This window comes from Catharus ustulatus, chromosome 14 (assembly GCF_009819885.2).
Source record: "Catharus ustulatus isolate bCatUst1 chromosome 14, bCatUst1.pri.v2, whole genome shotgun sequence".
Classification (NCBI taxonomy): Eukaryota; Metazoa; Chordata; class Aves; order Passeriformes; family Turdidae; genus Catharus; species Catharus ustulatus.
In genome coordinates, this window is record NC_046234.1 from 8,180,313 (window position 1) to 8,200,883 (window position 20,571).

The 20,571-nt window shown below is 39.6% G+C and overlaps 1 protein-coding gene across 2 annotated transcripts in view; it reads left to right on the top strand.

Moving 5' to 3' along the window:
- The window catches only part of AMMECR1 (AMMECR nuclear protein 1), a 97,141-nt gene that overhangs the window by 40,848 nt on the left and 35,722 nt on the right, over positions 1 to 20,571 (top strand). The window contains exon 3 of one of the 2 annotated variants that reach the window (XM_033072140.1): positions 17,593 to 17,703. The exons of the other annotated variant lie outside the window; for it this stretch is intronic. Within the exon in view, the coding sequence (XP_032928031.1) occupies positions 17,593 to 17,703 (111 nt within the window). The remainder of the gene's footprint in view (positions 1 to 17,592; positions 17,704 to 20,571) is intronic. 2 annotated transcript variants of the gene reach the window in all.

A 20,571-nucleotide genomic window follows, 5' to 3' on the forward strand; every position in this document is an offset into this window, starting at 1 on the left:
CCAGCATGGGGGCAAGTATTGTGTCCTTAGTAGGATTTTCTCTCAGAGAAGCTGTGTGTATCTTTCCAGCAGACTGGTGGTCTGTGCTCAGTGATCTGATCTGCTGCTACCTTGCAGGGATAGAAATTGCGTTTGCTTTTCTGTTATGTCAGTCCCTTTAGAGTATTCAGTGTGCTCTGGAGTTACGCTGGCAACTTGTTGCCCAGCATTTCCTCAGTATCAGGGTTGGAACTGTCCTGTGGAAGACCTGTGCTGGCCCCAGTGAGCTATGTCTGACTTGTGTGTTCAGCCAAATGCTTCCCCTGTACATAATTCAAATTGACCTCATCCCTCTGACCTATATACTGTGAAGATAGGGGTGAATGTCTCCCCAGTTGCTTCACTGGTAGACACTGGGAATAGTGTCCCACTGAGCTGCTCTCCACTGGTATTGTCAATCCTCCATTCCTTTCTCATTTTGGTCTGTGAGAGTTCCCACTGGTTTTTCTAGTTGGTTTCCTGCTTTTGATGTAGTTGAGTAACTTTGCAAGGTGCTACCCAAACATGTTAAGTTCTGTTTCCGGTTTACTTTTGACCTACCGTGTATATTTTAATCTCTTCTGTTCTCATTAAGCAATCTTTCTGTTTTTAAAAAGCTGGCTTCTCAGATTTGCTTCCTAACTTCCCCATTTAATCATGCAGTATAGGCTTTTATTGCAGGGGCTGATGTATTCCTTTGACTGTTTTTGTTTTACTTCCAACTGTGAGGAGGTTTTACTTGATCTCTTAATACAGCATTACAGCATTTTGTCTGCTTTTTTTTTTTTGTAGTTTTCCCCCCTCTTTTAGGGTTGTGTGGTTTTGGGTTGGTTTGTTTGTTTAGGTTGTTTTTGAGGGGAAACAGGTTTGTGAGGATTGCTAATTACGTTTTTTTTACAGTGTTCCCTGAACATTAATTACCCATGTGCCAATAGTTTTTTGTCGCACTGTGTTCAATTGTGATGTTGAAATATAATTGCAGTGCTGGCACAGTTACAGAGCAGCTTTCCTATCCTTTAACTAGGTCCTATGTACCACTCAAAACTAAGCCAAAAATTGGATCTTTTCATGTAGGTCCTATCCTAGCACTAATTTTCAAAGTAGAAGTCATTATTTGGGGGAAAAAAAAAATCCGTGTGGCATTCTAGTGAGTCACAGGGTTCACTTTACATCAGGAGATTTGAGTTGCCCATTGTTATTACCTTTCTTAAAGTTGAAACTCTGTAATCTTCTTGAACTAGTAGTGTAGTTGATCATGCATCTTTATTACTTGATTATGTATGTGACTTCTACCATAAGAAGTTCATTTTGCTTCTCCTTTCCTGTGATACTTTATGCCATTAAATGTTTATATAACCTTCACAGACAATGCCATTCCCCCACCTGCCTGTTGTTTGTTGTTCCTATTGGAATTGCTGAGTAAGCTGGCAGGCTCTCAGAATTACCCTGTTTTGGTTTGTCTTCCTTCCACATATCTTGGACATCCTTTGAGGGTGTCAGGTGAGGCCAAGTATTTGGGCTTCCCATGTATTAGGAAATTTCTAGCAGTAGTGTAGAAGTGTTTGTGAGTTCCAAAGCTCTTATTAGCGTGCCAGTCTGGCTGACTCTGGGCATGACTAATGTGCGTGCCTAACAAGTTCTTCCTGTTTCCATCATGCCTGAATCCTTGCTGTCTGTATCACTGACTTCCTTTGTCAGCTTCACGTGTGGATCTGGCAGCACTTGAGAAAGTAAAACCTTGGAAATCCTGAGTGTAGTGCTTCTGTCCATTCTGAGTTTCCTTTCAGAGAATCCATCCTGTAATTCCATACACTACTGTTACTAGTGTGGATTCAGTGGACTACTGAGATGTTTGGTGGAGTTTTTTTTGTTTGGTTGGTTTTTCTGTTGTTGGGGTTTTTTGTTTGTTGGGTTGGTTTTTTGGGTTTTTATTGTTTTAGTTTGATTTGGGGTTTTTTTTTGCTGAATCACCAAGTAGTCAGTGTTCAGTGTAGAAGCCCTGTGAGGTTGCTCCCTTTCCATCTGCAAGGTGTTGTGCCAACCAGTTGTCAGATGTCATAAATACAGCAAACTGTGTGTCAAGTAAAGTCATCTGATGAACATGCTTGCTTCTTCCTAGTCCTAAGTCTGTCAAGGAGGATTCCTATGTTAACAGGAAGCAGAGGGTGGGTTGTTCCAGAGATTAACTCTGACCCATCCTAAGTCCACATGAATGCTAGAGATGGCAAAAAGCATGATGAAGCATGGAAGAGGAAATAAGTAGGCAACACAAGAACCTTTTAAAATGGTATTGCTTGTTATCTACTATAAAACTGCAGTGAAGTTCATATGAGGTAGTGGGCTTTTAAAAACTTTTTAGATTTGTTCCTTCATGATGAAGGCATATCCCTAAAATTGTCAGTCTTCAAACAGGAAAAAAAATGCATTTTTGGGAAGCAGAATTGCAGGCATCATCTCTATACCTGTGTGAACTTCCCTTTGGTAAAAGGCTGTGATAGAACTGATGTCCCCAGTGAGGATCTGCTTTATTAGTGTCCCAAGGATGGCCAGTGGAAGATTCTGCTGGAAGAATATAACAACAGGGAAAGCCTATAAAGATGCTTCTGTATCTTCCAGTAATTTCTTATACTAGAGCTGGTGGTTGTGTTTGTTGGGTTGTCTAATTGATGTATACTTGCTCATAAAATGATGCTCTGTTACCTTGGATGTCTGGAAGTAGCCAAGTCACATCTGTTGCCTGCTTTAAACTATGGCCTCAGTGCTGGCTCTGTGTATTACTGCATCATGTCACTAAGTTCCAAACGCGTCAGTGACCCGTCATCTGGCTTATTGCTAACACGCTTCTCTGGTGCCTGAGTGCTTAGTGTGTTCTTCTTCAAGGTTAGCATGGTTATGTTTACTTCATGACCAGTTTTGTTCTGTTTTGTGTGTTGCATAATCTGCTAAAGCAATATGTCTGAAAGCTCCTCTGCTTTTTCTAGCAGTATAGTCTGTCATCATGAAAGTAATTACCTCTCTTTAATAATCGTACTGCTGTTCCCTGTTGTTTAAACTATACTGCTTGTGTTTCTTCTTATGAGATACAAATGTAAGCAGTCATCTCCTTGCCCTTTTTTGTTGCCCCTTTTGCCTCTCCTCTTTTTGAGCTGACACCCCTGTGCATGCCTCTGCACAGTGAAACAAGAGGAAACACATTTGTTATAGATAAAACTGGCAAAAAGGAGAGAGACATTTTTAACCAGATCAGTTCCCCTGTCACATGTTCATTGCAGAACAAGAGAGGAGGCTATCTGGTGATGGGAGGCTAGAGTGAGTCTGTATTTAGGCAGCAGCTCTGGACTTCACTGTTGCTCAAGCCTTGATGCAGTCATTCGTGATTTAAGGGGTGCAAAGACAGTGAGAGATCATCCAGTTCATCTGAGGACATGATACCCTGTGTTCGGTACCTGTGCTGAGAGACGTCTGTCTTCCTTAAAAGCATCCAATTTCCATAGACTTTAAACCAGTGAGAACTCTAATTTTGAATCATCTTTGTCCATCTTAAAAATGCTGTCTTTTATTACAACTTTATAAAAAAAATAAACTCCACTTCGCTCCAATTCCAGCCCTGTATTTAGACTATCTTTAAAGTTTCATCTCGTTTAAATTGCATGGCTAAGTTCTGTACATGCAGTGCAATCTAGAATGCATGGATTTAATAGTAACTGATTTATTCCAGCTGTTGAGTTAGTGAAATCTGAATTAGAGGGCAAACTCAGATTCTTCTGAGGCTTGTTTTTTGGCTCCTCCTGCCAAAGGAGCTTCTTGAAGCCACTTCCAAAATAACTGAATGTTTACTAAATTTTCAAAGTTAAATATTTTGAAAATAAATTTTAAAAATCTAAAATTAAATGCTAATGTGTCTTCTTGTGTACACTGTTGTACTGTTATGCTTTAAAATACGTAATTTAAAATGAGAAGGAACAATGATTTTTAAAGGAATATTTTGAATGTTTGGCTGAACTGCAGTCTCTCCTGACACTTTGGCATATAAGTTTTGTAATATATTATTACTATAAAAAATCCTGTCTAGTTTCAATTTTTTCCTTACATTTCTTTAAATATTTCTCAATCCTTTGAACCAAATTCCACTTAAGCAGAAAACTCCTGTGTGTTAATTTCTCACAGACTTGGCAAATTCTAAGTTATTGGCATAAATTGTTTGTTCATCTGTTTATGCTGTGCCCTTAGGTGCTTGTGTCTCAGCATGCATCATGCATTTGGCAACTAACAGAAAGTATTTTAAAGGTCCAAATGGATGCCTTTATGACTCTGCCTAGTGTCTTGTGTATATATAAAGTGTCTGAACTTAATTAAGTAATTTTCCAGAACGAATCACATACATTGCATTGCCTGCTTCTACTCACTGATCTAATATTTTGAATGAACAGTGTGTCTCACAGTTAGCTGAAATTTATTAAAACATAAGTTATGATTCATCTGTAGCTGCTATATCTCTAATAAAAAAAAAGTGTGACCTTTAGTTAACTGTAACTCCTGATTTTTCATTGATGGCTTGAGTAACTGCCTCAAGTAATATTTCAGTACAAGAAAATAAACAGTTTATTGAAATTCTGTGGTCACTGGCAATTTGGGGTAAAAATGACCAGTCTAATCAGAGTGAAAAATTCAGTATATTCACTGACAATGAGTACAGACTCTCTTTTAAGGTAGTCTCTGTAGACTCTCAAGGTAGTAGTGGTTTGTTAAGGTGCTGTCTGAACTCTATTCAAAACAATGTTCACTCACTCCTGGTTTGTACTAAATCTGCAGCAACTACTTGCGAGCATGGAATTGTTTTGTCTTAAAAGAATGGAAATAATGTTGTGACACAAAGCTTCCAGACTTTTACTGCTTGGAGAATGCTTTTTCTCTATCAAATTTAAAAACTAATTTTATGCTAGTGATAGAAGCGGAAACATACCAGTGCCTCAAAACGAATGTTTGCTGAATTCTTGCTAGTGATTTCTAAGGAAATAAAAATATGGGAGCTAGAGCTATTTTTACCTGATCTCTTTAACACTGTCTTCTGGTCTTTAATGGGGTAGAAGTTCTGGGGATCTTACACAGCTTTCTGGAACATGTTGCATGTGGTGTTCTTAAAACATGTGGGTTTTTGAATTTTAGAAAAGTTTTCTGCTGAATCCTTTCAAAGCATTAGCTTCAAAAATTACTATTGAAAGGAAAATACTTTCAGTGGAAATACTTTGTCTCAATTCCAATCTGCACCTAGAGTGGTGGAAAATTATACCTGAGATCTTTGATGGTCCAGAAATTGCTTCAACTTTGACTTGCAAAGTGTCCAGTTATGTTATTAGGCTGCCTATTTTGCCCCCTTTAAGATGATTTTCTTTGACATGACTATCTCTAATTCAGGACTACTTGGTATTTCTGGAGAGGAGGCTCCAAAGTGTTGCTTTGGGTGGATAAGTAGTGCCAGTCCTTAACTTGAAGACTTGTTAGTTTGTTAACGGGTGCGTGTGTTTGAGCTCATTTTAGATATGAGAGCTGCTTGTGGTTTGAAGTTGCTCACTTTCTTTGAAACTTGGGTGGGGAGGTGAATTTGGCTGGAACCTATCTACTTTGAAAATTTCAAATGTACCCAGACTTCTTGATAAGCATTTTCCTGGTGTTTCTATCAAGAACTACCTGCACAAACATACAATAGTGTAATGTCTTCTGGGGAATGAGGAAGGTGGAAATACCAGCTTTGCTTTGTGAACAGTTTTTATTAACAAACCAGTAGTTTCAATGTATAATCTGAAGTTAGTTTGAGTTGATTAAAAAAAGTATAATGGATGACTACTAATAAAAGTATCAAGGAAACAAAAGTATATTTCTTCAGAACATTTAAAAATGTGCTACAGAAAGTCATAATCAGGTGATTGCAGATTCTGAAGTAATAATGTTAATAATTTGTAATGGCACTTTATTGATTTATGAACTTCATAAAGTCTGATTTTTTTGCTCTGGTTCATAATTGTGCAATTGAGGAAAGAGAATTGCTTAAGTAGGTCAGAGCATAAATGTGAAAAGTTCTATAATGTGTGTATATATTGTTGTGTAATTTTATTAAATATTGCAAATTATCACACCTTCATAACCTAGAATGTAGTGACACTCTTGGGTGCTTTTGACATTAGAGCAGAATTTTATCTGGAGTTACAGTCCTTACCCTCGATGTGTTTAATAAGCATGTGTACTGTCTTGAAAGATTAAGCATTACTTTGATAAGAAAAGTTCCAAAGAACCTTAAAGTCTTCATTTCAAAATTCAAACTCCACTTTCTCATAACTTTTTTGCCACTCTTTTGGGGAAACATGCTGAATGCTCCAGAAGTTTTAATCAAAATGAAGGTTCCAGAATTTATTAAACCGATAGACTTATTTAGTGAGGGTTGAGGACTTTCTCCCTGGCTTGTTATGGGCACGTGGAATGCAATAACTTGAACATTATATTATTTCTGCCCCCACTTTTTAAAAACTGGTTGCAAAGGGAGGTTTAAGTATGGAAAAGGTGGAGGGAGGACAGAAATGGAAGAGGAAACAAAAGGAATGGGGGAAGGGAAAGAATGCCTGAAAACACATGGAATATAGAAAGGAGCACAATGAGCAGAAGGATGAATTTTGAAATGTAATGAGTTCAGAGTGTGATGGAGGCAGGAGTAAATGCTTGTTCTGTAATACCTTGCTTGTCACATCTCAGATTGTGTGAGGGTGATAATTTTCATCAGAGGACTGTTACATGTTTATGGCTTTGTTACAAAACAGTGTACAGTTCAGCAATTCCTGATCTCGTGTATAATGAGAGCCAAAATCATCTAGGCCAAGTGCAGAGCAAGGGCTCATGATGTGCCTGATCACAGAAAGTACTGTGATTACACCTTGGTGAATGGCCTTAGCATCACATGTGCTGTGTTGTAAAGAGGCTGTAACCCCTTGTCCCATTCTGGTAGTTCATTTCTACATTGTTAGCTTTTATTATTTAAAACTAAGGAGACGTACTCTACTTGCCATTCAGAAGAAGGTGTAAAGCTCTTCTCTTTCCTCACAGTTCCTTCACTTCTGTAGTCTTTTGAGGAGCATTGAATTTTCCATTTTATTCTTCCTTGCTTTTTGATTCCTCTTATCTGCTCTAATCATATCCTTCCCTCCCTGTTTTGTGTGGGTGCCGGCTTCATGCCACTGTTCTTCATCATTGCAAAGAGTATTTTCAATTTGAAATGACTAATGGCTTCCCTGTTGCATGGATGATTCTGACAAGAAATAGTAAACATAAAGACGATGCTAATGTTACTGTTGCTAAGATCAGCAGCCAAGGAGCTGGAACAGCCTTGTGATACTGCATTGGCTAATACTTGGGTCATACTTGGAGAGCTTACTTCACAGCTGTATGGGTTAGAAATATTTTTAAGGCTTGATTTGTTTTTTTAAATTTTAAAAAACCCTTCACAAATTCCATAGCCATATCCATACGTATCCCTTCTGGCCTAACTGCAGAGGATCTCTGTTGGATACTTGTTTTAACCTGATCTTAAATTCTTGGAGATACAAATGGCTTTAGTGACTAAAATACAGTCCTAGGCTTTGAGGCTCTAAAGATACTCAATTCTGGATTACTTCAGTTTAAGATTTAGCATCTGTCCAGATATATAAACCTGATACCTGCTGATTGAGGTATAAACCAGCTTGATGATCTTGGAGTTTGTGGTAGGCAAGAGCTGGGGTTGGAACGTTGTTGAAGTGTTGTAATTTGAAGCAGTCTGAGCTGATGAACTGGTGTGTCCTCTTGGTTAAGGTGTGCATACTCAGCTGTATGACACATTTGTCCCTTGTACAAACACAGTTTATACCCAGTTGAAGTTATAATTTTGGGAATTCAGGGAAGATAAGCATTCCATTTTAGAGTGCAATTCAAGTGTTTTACCTTAAAACAAATCATATAGGCCTAAAGATTCATCAGTAATTCTGAGCAATGGAGGGAATACAGTAATTTCATGACTATAAGGCGCACCCTTTTGACTAAAATTTTCCCTCAAACCCGGAAGTGCGCCTTATAGTCCGGTGCGCCTTATCTGATGTACAAAGCGGCGAAATTTGCCAAACCGGAAGTGTGAGCTGAGAGCCATGGGGGGAACCGGAAGTGCCACAGCAACCGGCTGGGGGCGGGCCCGGAGGCCCGCGACACTGCCCCTGCCGGGTGGAGGCGGGCCGGGGGCCCGAGGCACCGCCCCTCTCCGGTCCAGGCAGTCCTGGGGCCCCATGGCTGCCGGGTGAATGTGGGCTAGGGAGGCCGCAGCACCCGCCTTCCCGTGTCCAGGCAGTCCCGGGAGCCCATGGCTGCCGGGTGAATGTGGGCTAGGGGGGCCGCGGCACCACCCTTCCCGGGTGGAAGTAGTCCCGGGAGCCCACGGCTGCCAGATGAAGGTGGGCTAGGGGCCCCGCGGCACCCCTGCTCCTGGGTCCAGGCAGTCCCGGGGAGCCACGGCTGCCGCGTGAATGCGGGCTAGGGGGGCCGCGGCACCCCCGCTCCCAGGGAACCATGGCTGCCGGATGAATGCAGGCTTGGGGGCCGGCGGCAACCCCGCTCCTGGGTCCAGGCAGTCCCGGGGAGCCATGGCTGCCGCGTGAGTGCGGGCTAGGGGGGCCGCGGTACCCCCGCTCCTGGGTCCAGGCAGTCCCGGGGAGCCATGGCTGCCGCGTGAATGCGGGCTAGGGGCCCCGCGGCACCCCCCTTCCCAGGTGGAAGCAGTCCCGGGGGCCCATGGCTGCCGGGTCCAGGGTGGCCTGGCGGCTCGCGGCAACGCCCCTACCGGGTGGAGGCGGGCCCGGGGGCCAATGGCTGCCGGGTTGAGGCGGGGCCTCGGCCAGCAACCACACGGGGTGAGCTGGGGGCGGGGCCTCACTGCAAAAAAAAAGTGCGCCTTATAGACCGGTGCGCCTTATCTGATCTACAAAGTTGCGAATTTTGCCGAATCCGGGGGGGTGCGCCTTATAGTCTGGTGCGCCTTATAGTCGTGAAATTACTGTAATTAATTCACCTGTAAGGAAGATGCCATCCTGAGGAATTTTCAGGTGCATTTTGACCTCTAGGACTGCAGACTTAAATTCCCTGACTTGAGTGGTTGTACTACCCTGACATATATCGCTATGGAGAATGTCATGATTTTGAAGGTTGTTTCTTAAAAGTGCAGTCTGAGGAACTATAGATAGTCAAACTGTTTTTAGCAATGGTTACACATAACCAACAAAGTATAACATGTACATACATTATATATACAATATGCATAACAAAAGCTATATATAACCAATGTGTGTGATTTCTGAGGCTATCTGGGTTTTGTAGCATGTAAATATTTATTTCAGCAAAGTGAACAGTAAACTTAGGAACATATGTCATAGAAATTAAATTTGTTTCATGAACTTGAGGGATTGTCTTGTGGGAGTTAAAGGGAGAAGGTGCAAAATAATTACTTTTTTCATTTGTTTTGGTGTTGGTCATGACTGACTGAGCATTCAGCCTGAGCATACCTAAAATTTCTTGTCATCCTCTTATAAATTGTTGCTTGTACCCTCTCTTACCTGAAATGCTGCTTGTATTGCCTGAGCTCATGTAATAGTGTGTACAAGAACAGCAGCTCTGATGCTGCAGCTGAAGGAGCAGACACGTAATCTGACTGTATTTGTGAATTTATGTCCTTTTTTGAAATAAATTTTTAATGTGACCTTAGTTAAGGTGTTTTAGGTTCGCTTAAGAAAATTACCTACCAGGTAGCAGTCCTTTTCTTTTTAATCCTGATTATACTCTTGTTTGAGCTAGATAGTCTTAAAATAGTAGCTACTTTCTGACCTTCCTTAAGATTAGCTGCTTAGATAAGCAGAACTTGCTAACAAATTCACACCTAGCAGCTCAGGTTTGAGGCTGCTCTCTCTAGGGGACGTGTTCATTTTGGTAAAATCACCAAATGTACTAAGTGGTTTATATAACTAAAGAAATCAATCTCTGAATGTTGATTTCTGAAATACAGTAGTTGGAAGTGTTGCTCATTTAGTTCTGAGAATGGAAGAATATGCTGTACCCTCGAAGTAACTGACAACCTTTTCAGTAATTGTATAGTAGTTTAAATTTAAAAATTACAGTTCTTTCTTCTGACTTCTGAAGCTGGTAGTTGTGATTGTCTTTGGGTCACCATTCATTGGCAGTAATGAACCTTCTCCATTGGTTAAATGTGTTGAAGGAGTAGTGCAAGGCAGACTTTGAGAAGCTCAGCATGTTTTCCACATGGAGAAAGAATGTTATCATGGAGTAATTTTCCTTCTGTTTGGGGAAATCTATGCTTGACATGCTCCAGTCTTCATGGATTTTGCTGGATGAGGTCATAGTCTTAGAAAGTTGAGGTATCTTATGTCTATGTGATGTGATTGGACACTGGGCAGGGGAATGGATTTGAGACCTTACTCATAGCTAATGCATTTTTTGATTGTGTAAAACTAGTCAAGCAAATTGTGCTGTTAACAACTAGTGTCAAAATATGTGTTAAGTGGCACTGTTGTGAAAAAACCCCAACCTTTTGTTTGCAACTAGCCCAAAAGACTCTTTACATTGACCTCCAGAAAAGGAAAAATATAATGTATGGGCTTCTCTAAATTTTCACTTCAGAATGGTTTTTTGGACTTGAGATGAAGAAACTGGTTTCTATTCTGGATTCAGAAAAAGTTGAAGAGCACCTTGAACCTCAATGAGGCTACTCAGTCTTTTGTTCCTTGAAGAAATAAATATTTTCTGATCCTTAAAATATGATATTATGTATCTCTCTTTCTCTACTCAATTCTGCAATAGTGCTACGTAGAAGGAAACAGAAGTATGATATGAATGTGGGTTCTTCAGATTTTTTTTTTAGGATTTGTAATGACAGTTCTCTCCCCCAGTTTTGCGCAAGTTTTCATGTGCGAATTGTCCCTTTGTTCTCTTATATTGCATCATACAAAATCAGAAAAGGAGTCTGCAGTGAACATCAGGAAACCTTTGATCTTTTCTCTTGTTAAAGGATGGAATCAAATATATTTACAGCATTCCTGACAGTGGCCTGTTTTTGGAGGCCTTTGAGGATACACTGGTGATGGCAGCTGTACATCCTCCAAGGCAGACAATCCCAACATTCATGTTTCTTACCATTAGGACTTCATTTAAAAGGAGTTCCTTTTATACTCATTTATATTCATATGTTGCAAATGGATTGTCTTTGTGCTTCTTTTTGTGCTTTGCTATTTTTCTGTCTGTCTTCTCCAGTTTTTCCAAGTAGATATATTGCGATGATTATCAGTCTTTATGCACTTAGGCATTTTAACTTTGAGGAAGGAGCTTTGGGCTCCTGTGAGAAGCTACTGACTTCTTCCTTTTGTTGCTTCTCTTGGCTTCCAGAAAACTGTATGTATTACTTTGCTGTGGTTGCCGAGACTTCCCCGTGGTCCCAGACTAGCTCAGATCCCAGGAAGAAGTCTCAGGCCCAGCATGGACAGAATGAAAGATAACAAAAGAGGCTCTTCTCCCCCTGGGGGAATTCCAAGGTTTATTTTTTGATGGCTTCCAGGAGGGCAAAAAAGAGCAAGGTCAGGGGACAGAGGTATTTTCTAGGGTCAGGGAGGGGACGGGGGAAATTGGATCTCAACCAGGTAGGTATGGCCAGAGCGGAAAGGGGTCAGACCACAGGACAGTACAGGGGTCAATACATCTAACACAGTGAATTACAGCATTAATTGTCTACATTTACCAAATTCTGTCTTTATAAATGTGGATGGAAGGCTATTGCTGTTCTCTCTTTTTCTCCTTTGGGGATTCATGAACTCCTGTCTTGACTTTCTTGTGTCTTACCAGACTTTTTCTGGAATATATCTGGTGAGCTAAAATGTCCTTCACCCACATTGTGTGCTTGTATTATGATGACTGTTTTAGAAAGATAACCAGATGTTTTTGTGGTTGTTGACCAGCTCCACCAAGTTTCCCCTTTCATCATAAGCCATATACTTCCAGCATACCCCAGAAGTCTGTGCAGGTGCCCTTGATAAAGCTAACTGGGGGGTTGTGTGCTGCCTCCTTCACTCCTGAGCTGTATTCTCTTATGTCGAGTAATGAGAGTTAGCTCATGGAATTGTGACAGCTGGAAATGCCCCAGCCTGGAGAATGCCAGAGTTGAGTGCATGAGTTATAGGAGGGAGGCTCCTCTCTGTGCTTCCAGACAGGGCTGGTGCTGCACCTGTGAGGGTCACAGCACACTGTTCAAGTGACGACTTTGAATTCCTTTTCCTCCAGGTGCTTCTAATTGGAAGCAGTATTAGGTGAAGGTTTAATGTTATTAAAAGGTGTAGCATGATCACAAATAAGACAGAGTAAGCTTTATGTAAAAGAATATAAATCTAAAAATTTCTGGAACTAGGGAGTAGTAGCTTGTTCATTTGTGTGAAGCAAAAAGGAAAATGCAGTGCCACTTTGCTTTTTTCGAGTGCTTCGTGGGCATGTGAGAGCTTGAAGATGCTCAGAGCTGAAGTGGAAGCACTCTGGTCTTACAAAGGGATGAGTGTGCAGCTTTTCAAAGTGTCAGATGCTACTGCTCTGGGTGTCAAGTAATATGAGGGCTGTAAAGGCTTTCTTACCTTCTCTGATTATAAAAGGCTAAATAACTATAATTAAAATAAAATCTAAATATCATTTTACCTTCCAGTTCATCAAGTTTAATCCTTTTCACTTCAAAGTCCTCCAAGTTTTTTATTACTTGGAAGTAAGTCTTCAAATGAAACAAACATTTCTCACTCATCTTTTAGAAAAGTAAAGAAATATTCTTCATCTGTTACCTTCTCTTTCCCCTGTTCTTCTCACCTTCCCTCCCCCCCCCCTTTCTTTTTCTCCATATCCACAACAAGGAAGAGAAGTTTTTCATATTGGTGATACCAGGACAGGACCAATTTATTTGTGGTTTTTGCTTTCTCTCCCACGCCCAAACTTAAAGAATCCCTTCACTTTTTTTGGTGAGGCAGCTTGTATCCAGTGCTGCAGTATATTAAAGAAGATATTTTTAACAGTGCATTCTGCATGATGTCAGTGTAAATTATTGGCATGATGACTCTTAACTGTGCTAGCTGATTGCTAAAATAGCTTGCAGACTTCTGCTTTCAGTCAAAATATTTTCAGTAATGTATAGCAACAGGTGAGTAATTGGTTTAGGCAACTTTGACTGTGAAACATTACCAATGCCCTAAACTCACTTTTTAACCATGATGTATCAGAGACTATTCTGATACTTGCTTTCAGTGTTTAGATAGCTTTATAATTGCAGCTTGCATAGGGGTTGTAGCAGTTCTCCAGGAGTTGTGATAGATTAATGCTCAGGTGAAGTACAGGGCTGTCCTAGTTTTTCCAATAATGGGAAGGGTATCATATTAGCTGGAGTTTGACATGGGCAGCACTGATCTGGCGACCCAAGCACCTGGGCTTCAGCACTCATTTCCTGGCTTGCCTTTAAGGTCAGTGTTCAGGGCGTTGGATGTATTTTAGAATCTGACAAGGAGACAAAGGGACTGTGTAGGTATGCCCCTTTTGATGACTGCAGTTGTATATAAGGAAGTAAAATCAGTTTAAACTCACTTCGTTGCAGTGGTCTGTAATTCAGTTTTGCAACTGAAAGGGGAAAAAAACTATACATGGTCAGCTGATTTTCATGGAGTAGTGCCTGACAACCTCTGTAGGAAATATCTGAAACAGTTCCTGCTATTCAGATTGGAGCTGGGCAACACTTTTTGATAAATAGCAAGTTAGGCAATGTCTGGATGGTGAGTTTATAGTCTTCAGGTTGCATGTGAATTTGCTGTGGCACCTGTAAATAGTTTGTTAGAAATACTTTTTCAGCGTCTGGCTCTCAAACAAATCAAAATGTAGACCCTTATGAAAGAAGAATGATTGTCATGTTTACAGGGGCTTCAAAGGGTCTGGATTTGGTCTCCTCTTCCTTTATGGTCTGAAACATTTTCCACCATCTTCCAGCTACTGATACTTGGTGGTGCTTTGCAAAACTCCTGTTAACACTGTCAGCAGCATATATTAGAGGTTTCTGGCACCACAAAGAGAAGCTGAACAAATAAATTTCCGAATCCGGTGGTTCAGGATAGCTCGCTCCCAAGCTTGAAGCTCTTTTGCTTTTATGCTTCATCCTAAATAAGAGAACTGTTTGAAGCTGATTATTAGAGCACCTCCCAGGGAAGGGCAAAGTCTGGTTTTGTGAATGTTTCTTTTAAAACTAACAAACAACATCTCCAACTTTCTGACTACATCAAGAGGGAACCAGACAGAAAGGTAGAGTACTCCACCCAGTATGCTCTTTGATTTTTGTGGGATATGTGGCTTCAAGCTTCCTTAGGCAAAAAGAAGACTGACCTCCAGGATGCCATGCATATCCTTGCTGTACATCATTGGATAGCAAGGAATCCAAGCATCTGCCATCTTTCCTGCTTCTTACTGAAGACTTTTGGGTCTAACAACGTGTTGCTCAAAAAACTCCTTGTTTTTATTTTACGAACAGCAGGTCAACAGATAAAAATTTTTTTTCAAGTTGAAAATGAACCGATTCACTTAGTTGCTTTTGACATCAATATCTGTGAAGTTTGTGACTTTAAATTTGCAGTTATGTCAGATAGCAAGTTGATTTTAGAACCAAGAAAAGAATTGCAGGCTTGAGGAAGATGGGCTGGCAGCTGAAGCCAAGGATGCCAATAAAAAACAACATAACATCACTAGAAAGAAAAATACTCTTTTCTCTCCATAACTTGTCTAGCTTCTGTGAGCAGGTTTGCTATGGTATTTATTTAGTGTAAGTTCAGACATGCTCTCTGGAGACTTCACATTAGTCTGTAAGAGTTAGTACTACTTTTAGTAGTCAATGTTCCTAATTGAGAGATAGAAGCATCAATTCCATCCGGGTGCAAGACCCTCCTCTGTAATTCTTCTGTCTGTGGTTCTAAACATAGGTGTTCAAGAAGGCAGATTTAAACTGGAAAAAACTGTAAAGAGGAGATATCATGGTCAGAATGGAAAGGTCCCCTTTGAGAGGAAACTGAATGAGCACATTCCACTCAGCAAAGTGAAGTCTGAAGAGGCATTTGAATTATTTCTATAAATACTTTGGGGTATAATAGCCAGGAAGGGAAAGAACTGTTTAAACTAAAGGACAATGTTGGCACAAGAATAGCTAGGTAGAAGCTGGCGCCGGAAACATTTTGGCAGGAAATTGAAATGTTTCCAGAGGTTCTGAACGTCAGCAAGGTTTTGAAGCAACATTCAGATTTTTCATTTTAGGGATTTTGTATCCATTATTTCTACTGCTGATGGTAGAACTTGGATCATTTGTGAACAGAATTATATAGTTATTCCTTACAATAGCAGGAGTCTTATTTCTTGAATTTTAGGAGTTAGAATCCTCTTGGGTCAGTGACTGTTCTGAACCTGCGGTCCCTATTACACTTTGAAGACATCTGTAATGATAATTGAGTAATTCTATTCAGTAGGCTTAGATTTCCTGTGTAGACATCCTCATACCTTCAGTGGATCCTGGGGAGCAGTGCAGGAGTTGAAAGATTACAAATACATCTTTAGTCAGACTATGTGTTGTATGGTAATAATGACTGCCGGTGGTTCATTTATTCGACTCAGTCTGAACAGTATGTTCATAATCCTACTACCAGTAGTACAAAAATGTATGTATGTAACTTTTACATTTTGTCTTTACTTATTGACAAGGACCTTCAAAGTGTATGCAAATGTTTCAGTATTATTTGACATTCAGCAAAGTTCTCTGGTCCTCTCTTGTCATTTTAAAGTAGCAGTAATGATGCATCTTAAAAGGAATTCAGTTTTGACAGGAAAGTAAATATTTATAAGTTTCCCTGAATGACAGCCCTCTACTATTACAGCTAATAAATCTCATAATCCAAAGATAAAGGTCAAGACAATAATCCTAAAGTCCATTTTGAGTCTCACTCATGCTTATTTCTGTTTAAGGGGAGAGACTGATTTCAGTGTCATTGTGATCTAATAATTTTGTTGGTACCATTAAGGGTGACTGGGATACCTGTCTTGAAAATGTAATAAAATGTCACATTTGAATGGAAAATAGTGCAATAGCAATTTCATTAAATGTTTGGGTCCTTCTGGCTTTATGGTTTTTATGGTTACTAAACTTTTTTAAAAGAGTGGGGGCGTGGCAGTAAAAAAGAAATAGAAGGAAATACAAAATAAAACTATGACTTCAGCTTCCTCTTTTATTCATCATCATTGAAAGAAGGGAACTTGTCCAACTCAGTCAAGTAAGGAGGAAATTGCTGTAGCAGCAGGTGATAGATAACAGGTTTTAGCAAGTTAGGAGAGGACTGAATGCTGCTGTGTTAGTGCTGCAGACTGAGGCATATCCTTTTCTGCCATCACAGGACAGGTATCTTGTGCCACATCAGATAAAGTGAATAGTGTGGAAGGAGAAAAGAGATAGGGGCTATTCCTTGAGAGTCCCAAAGTGCGCCCATCCCTATATATGGTACCCCCAGTAGTTACACCCATCTCTGCTATACTGTGCAGTTGTGCAATGGCTGATCTGCTCTTGTAATACATGCATTCTTCTCTATGTAATGCTCTTTGATTTGTCACCTTTCTAGAAAAAGAACAGATATTACATGCATTTCTTCTCGAAACATCCCTGTTTGTCTCAGTATTAGAAATCTTTGTTAGGATTGGTATCCAGATGCCATATACACTCCCTTGAGTAATTGAAGTTAGTGTAGTTTTTTCTTGCTTGTGTATTAATGCAGTTCATTAGAACTGCAAGGAAAGGTTTGGCTCCCAAGAGCTGTATAGTTCTCTTCTTTCTGATTAATTTATTGTATGAATCGCTATGTTGTTAGTATTGCTTTGTAACTATCATGGTCGTGTTCAACTTAGAGATTTTGCTTTACTTCTCGTCATTTTTAATATTTTTAAATGCTGACTTGGGATTCATGGAGAAAATATCTTTTTTTCTGTTAGCTCTTTAAGTTTAGAGGGCATTCCTAAATTATTTTTTCTTCCAAGGATTTCTGTTTCTAGCCAGCAGTATTAGCAACCACGGTATTTGTATTCAGGAGCGGGTGGCTAGTGGGACAGGGGTATTTTTCCCTTCCATAAAGGTTCCTTATTACAGATCTCTAAGGTGAGGCTTTTCCCATTTGCAGGAGAAGGTTAATGGGTAACAGTAAGATACACTGAGCATATCGGATCTGTTACCAAGCATTTTCATTCTGTCCCTAAACTATTCCAGTAATCTTATTTTTTATTACATCACACAATGTTTCTAGAACAGACAAAAGAATTGCAAAGGACATTTCTCACTGCTATGGCCTCTGCAGATAGAGTTAATTTAGAGATTTGCCCTCTGTTGCCTGAAATGGAAGGGCCCTGTTGCTGAAATGTCACACTGTCAAAATTGCTCCTGTGATCACGTCTGTCTTTTCCTCCCTAACACAGCCCACTGTTTGTAACGTGGAAGATTGGTCGAGATAAACGATTGCGTGGATGCATAGGTACTTTTTCCGCCATGAACCTGCATTCAGGACTCAGGGAGTACACACTTACTAGGTAAGAATTTGTTTTCTGTAGCCTTCACTTACATATTTAACTAGTCTGTTGAGGAGTTGATAGGTGTGCTTTGGTTTGTTTTGGGTTTTTTGGCTGTGTCACTGTACGAGTCAATGAAAATCTGTCTCCTTTTGATGCTAAGAGTATTGCCTGGATATTTGACTACTGAAGTCACGAGGCCATGCTTGCAGTTAAAAACCATAAGTTGAGCATATTCTTATTTTATTGGTCTGTAAACTACTCTCCAGTAGCTTATTGTAACTGATTATTAGTATTTTCCAGTGTTCAGATAAATTTTAACCTTAGTAGTTAATCTCAGGCCAGAAGACCAGAAAGTCAGATTTGGGGATTATCCTATTCACACTTCTAAAACAGCAGGTATTCTCACCTCTTCTCCATCAGGTGCTTCCAATCAGCTGCAGTTAATTTAATGCTACAAATTTCCATTACATGTTACTCTTCAGATACATCCCAGCCCCTGAGTGGGAAGCTTCTGGATGAGGGAGGTAAGTGATGATAATCCTTCACTCCCTGATGGCATAATCTTCATGTTTCGATCTACACCTAAATTCATTCACCTTAATATTGTTCCATTTCCTTTGCATAGAGTGAAAACTAATAAGTTTATTACTAGAGCTAGTAGCAAGCTTCTACTTGTTTTTCTAAGAGTTTTCTTAAGTTTATTCTCTAAAGAATCAACGGAATTTTGTTCATCTCAGTTACAATAGACTTTACTGTGCTTTAAAGTAGAAGCTGCATTCTGGCATGTGTAGACCTCTAAAATTGTCATCACTTAAAATAATTAGTGCTTTCAGATCACTTTAGATTTGAGGCTTTTGTCCATTATAGGATCTTCCTCTTTGCTGTTAAAATGCCTTGTCCATCCTGGCATTAAATAATAGTAGAATGGGAGATGTTCTTTTTGATATGTCTCCCTAGTTAATTGCAACCTGAAGTTCATTTCATGCTTCTCTGCTGAGCTTAAAGAAGATAACTACTCATCTCCTGGAGCCCTTACAAACTTTTGAAAGACTTAGTTACTTTATTGTGTTCAATTTATTTATTATGCACTCTGGAATGTTTCTGCTTGTGTCCTTTAAAACCTCAGCATTCAAAATGGTCAGTGAGAAGAACCTTGTAATAAAATTCAAAGTGATTTCTTTGTTGAGGGTTAAAAGGCTTAAAATCTTAACCATTAGTGAGGCAGACTGAATGAAAAACAACTTTTCCCCTGTACTGGAGAGTGTTTCATTTAGGTGTATGCTTTACAGTGCATGATCAAGAACAATGAGCTTGTACAGAAAATTTCCCCCTGAGGCTAGGAATAAGGCTCAAGAAAATAGTTTTTGTTCCTTGTAGATTTCTCCTTTCTCACAAATCAGATAGGACTGTACTCTTAAATACCTTTAAAACTGGTTATATGATTTCTGTCACTGCATTCTAAGTCTGAAAGCAGAAGTCAAAATAGATGAAAAGTGATGAAAATTACAGGGAACTGAAATAACTTCAGTGCAGTATTTGCAGGATGGCTACATGCTGTGGAAGTTTATACTGGGCTATTCAGAGGATAGATCAGTAATTTCCAAGATGAGGAAAATGAAACTACATTCCAACCTTTTTTTTTTAAATCTTCGTAAGCACATAAATTGCTTTGAAATAAAATACAACATTTACTGCATATTGGATTTTTTTGCCTTTTATGGTAAATCTTTTTTATACCTGTGATACCTAAAAAGTTTCCAGGTTGCTTTATTTTTTTTTAAATGACAACCAAACTTCAAATATGATCACTGAAATATAGCGTTCATATCAGAATATAGAAAAAAAGTGTTCCCTTCTATCAATCATCATATAAAAAATGAAAGAGAGAGTTACATGTGATCAGTTTCCTTCTTGAGGTCAGTCTTTTCAACTATGGGATTTCCAGAGGAGAGCATTTGAGGAATAAAAGAAGCACTGTTGAAATGTCCGTGGGCTGTGAGAGTTTGGAGCTCAATGGGACTCCCTAGGAAGGATTAGAAACTAAGACATTGTAGCTTGCTCCAGCAGTATATGGGCAATAGGCTGCTGCAGAAGATGTGACAATTCCTAAAAGGGAAAAACTTATTCAGGAAAGGCAGAAATTAATCAACAAAGTAGATAGAATGAGAATGGGCTCTACTGCAGAAAGTGCAACTTGACCAAAACTTTAGTTGATGATGCAGTCATATGACTGCTGACTTTATTTTCCTTTGACACTGGGAGGCACTTTTCTTCAGTTATTTTGAAGATACAGTGTGGATAAGCAGAACCAGGTCTCAATCATTCTTATTCTTACTCTTTTCCACCTTCTGTGGAATTGTGGCCCAGCTTTGTCAGTAAAATGGTACAAAAGAACAGCTGTTTTAAATGCCCTGGTGCTTAGCAATCAAAATATCCACAATTCCCTTCACACGTAATTTTATTGCAAATATTCTGAATAGTCCTTAGGATCACAGTAAATAAATTTTGTTATTTCTAGTGGTGATCTCTGGCTGTGTGTCATATCCAATGTGTAGAATACATATCTCTATCTGCCTATGTTAGTATAGTTCCTTTGAAGCAGCATGATGATAGTTCATCTAGAAATCTGGAATGAACAATTCCTTTCTTGGGATACACCCACCCTACACTTTTTCAGGTCAGTAATCAAAAATGATGGTGATCTGTGACCATTTTGTAGACTGTTGTGCTGATATTGCCAGTATGTTCTAAACAGGAAAGTTATGTGGAATGATTCCTTATTGATTGGATGTATCTGCCTAAGTTCTGAGGAGGGATGAGAATACCCATAGTTTAAAAAGCTGTTACTGCACTCCTTACAAAATCTACGTGTTAAATTTTTCTCTG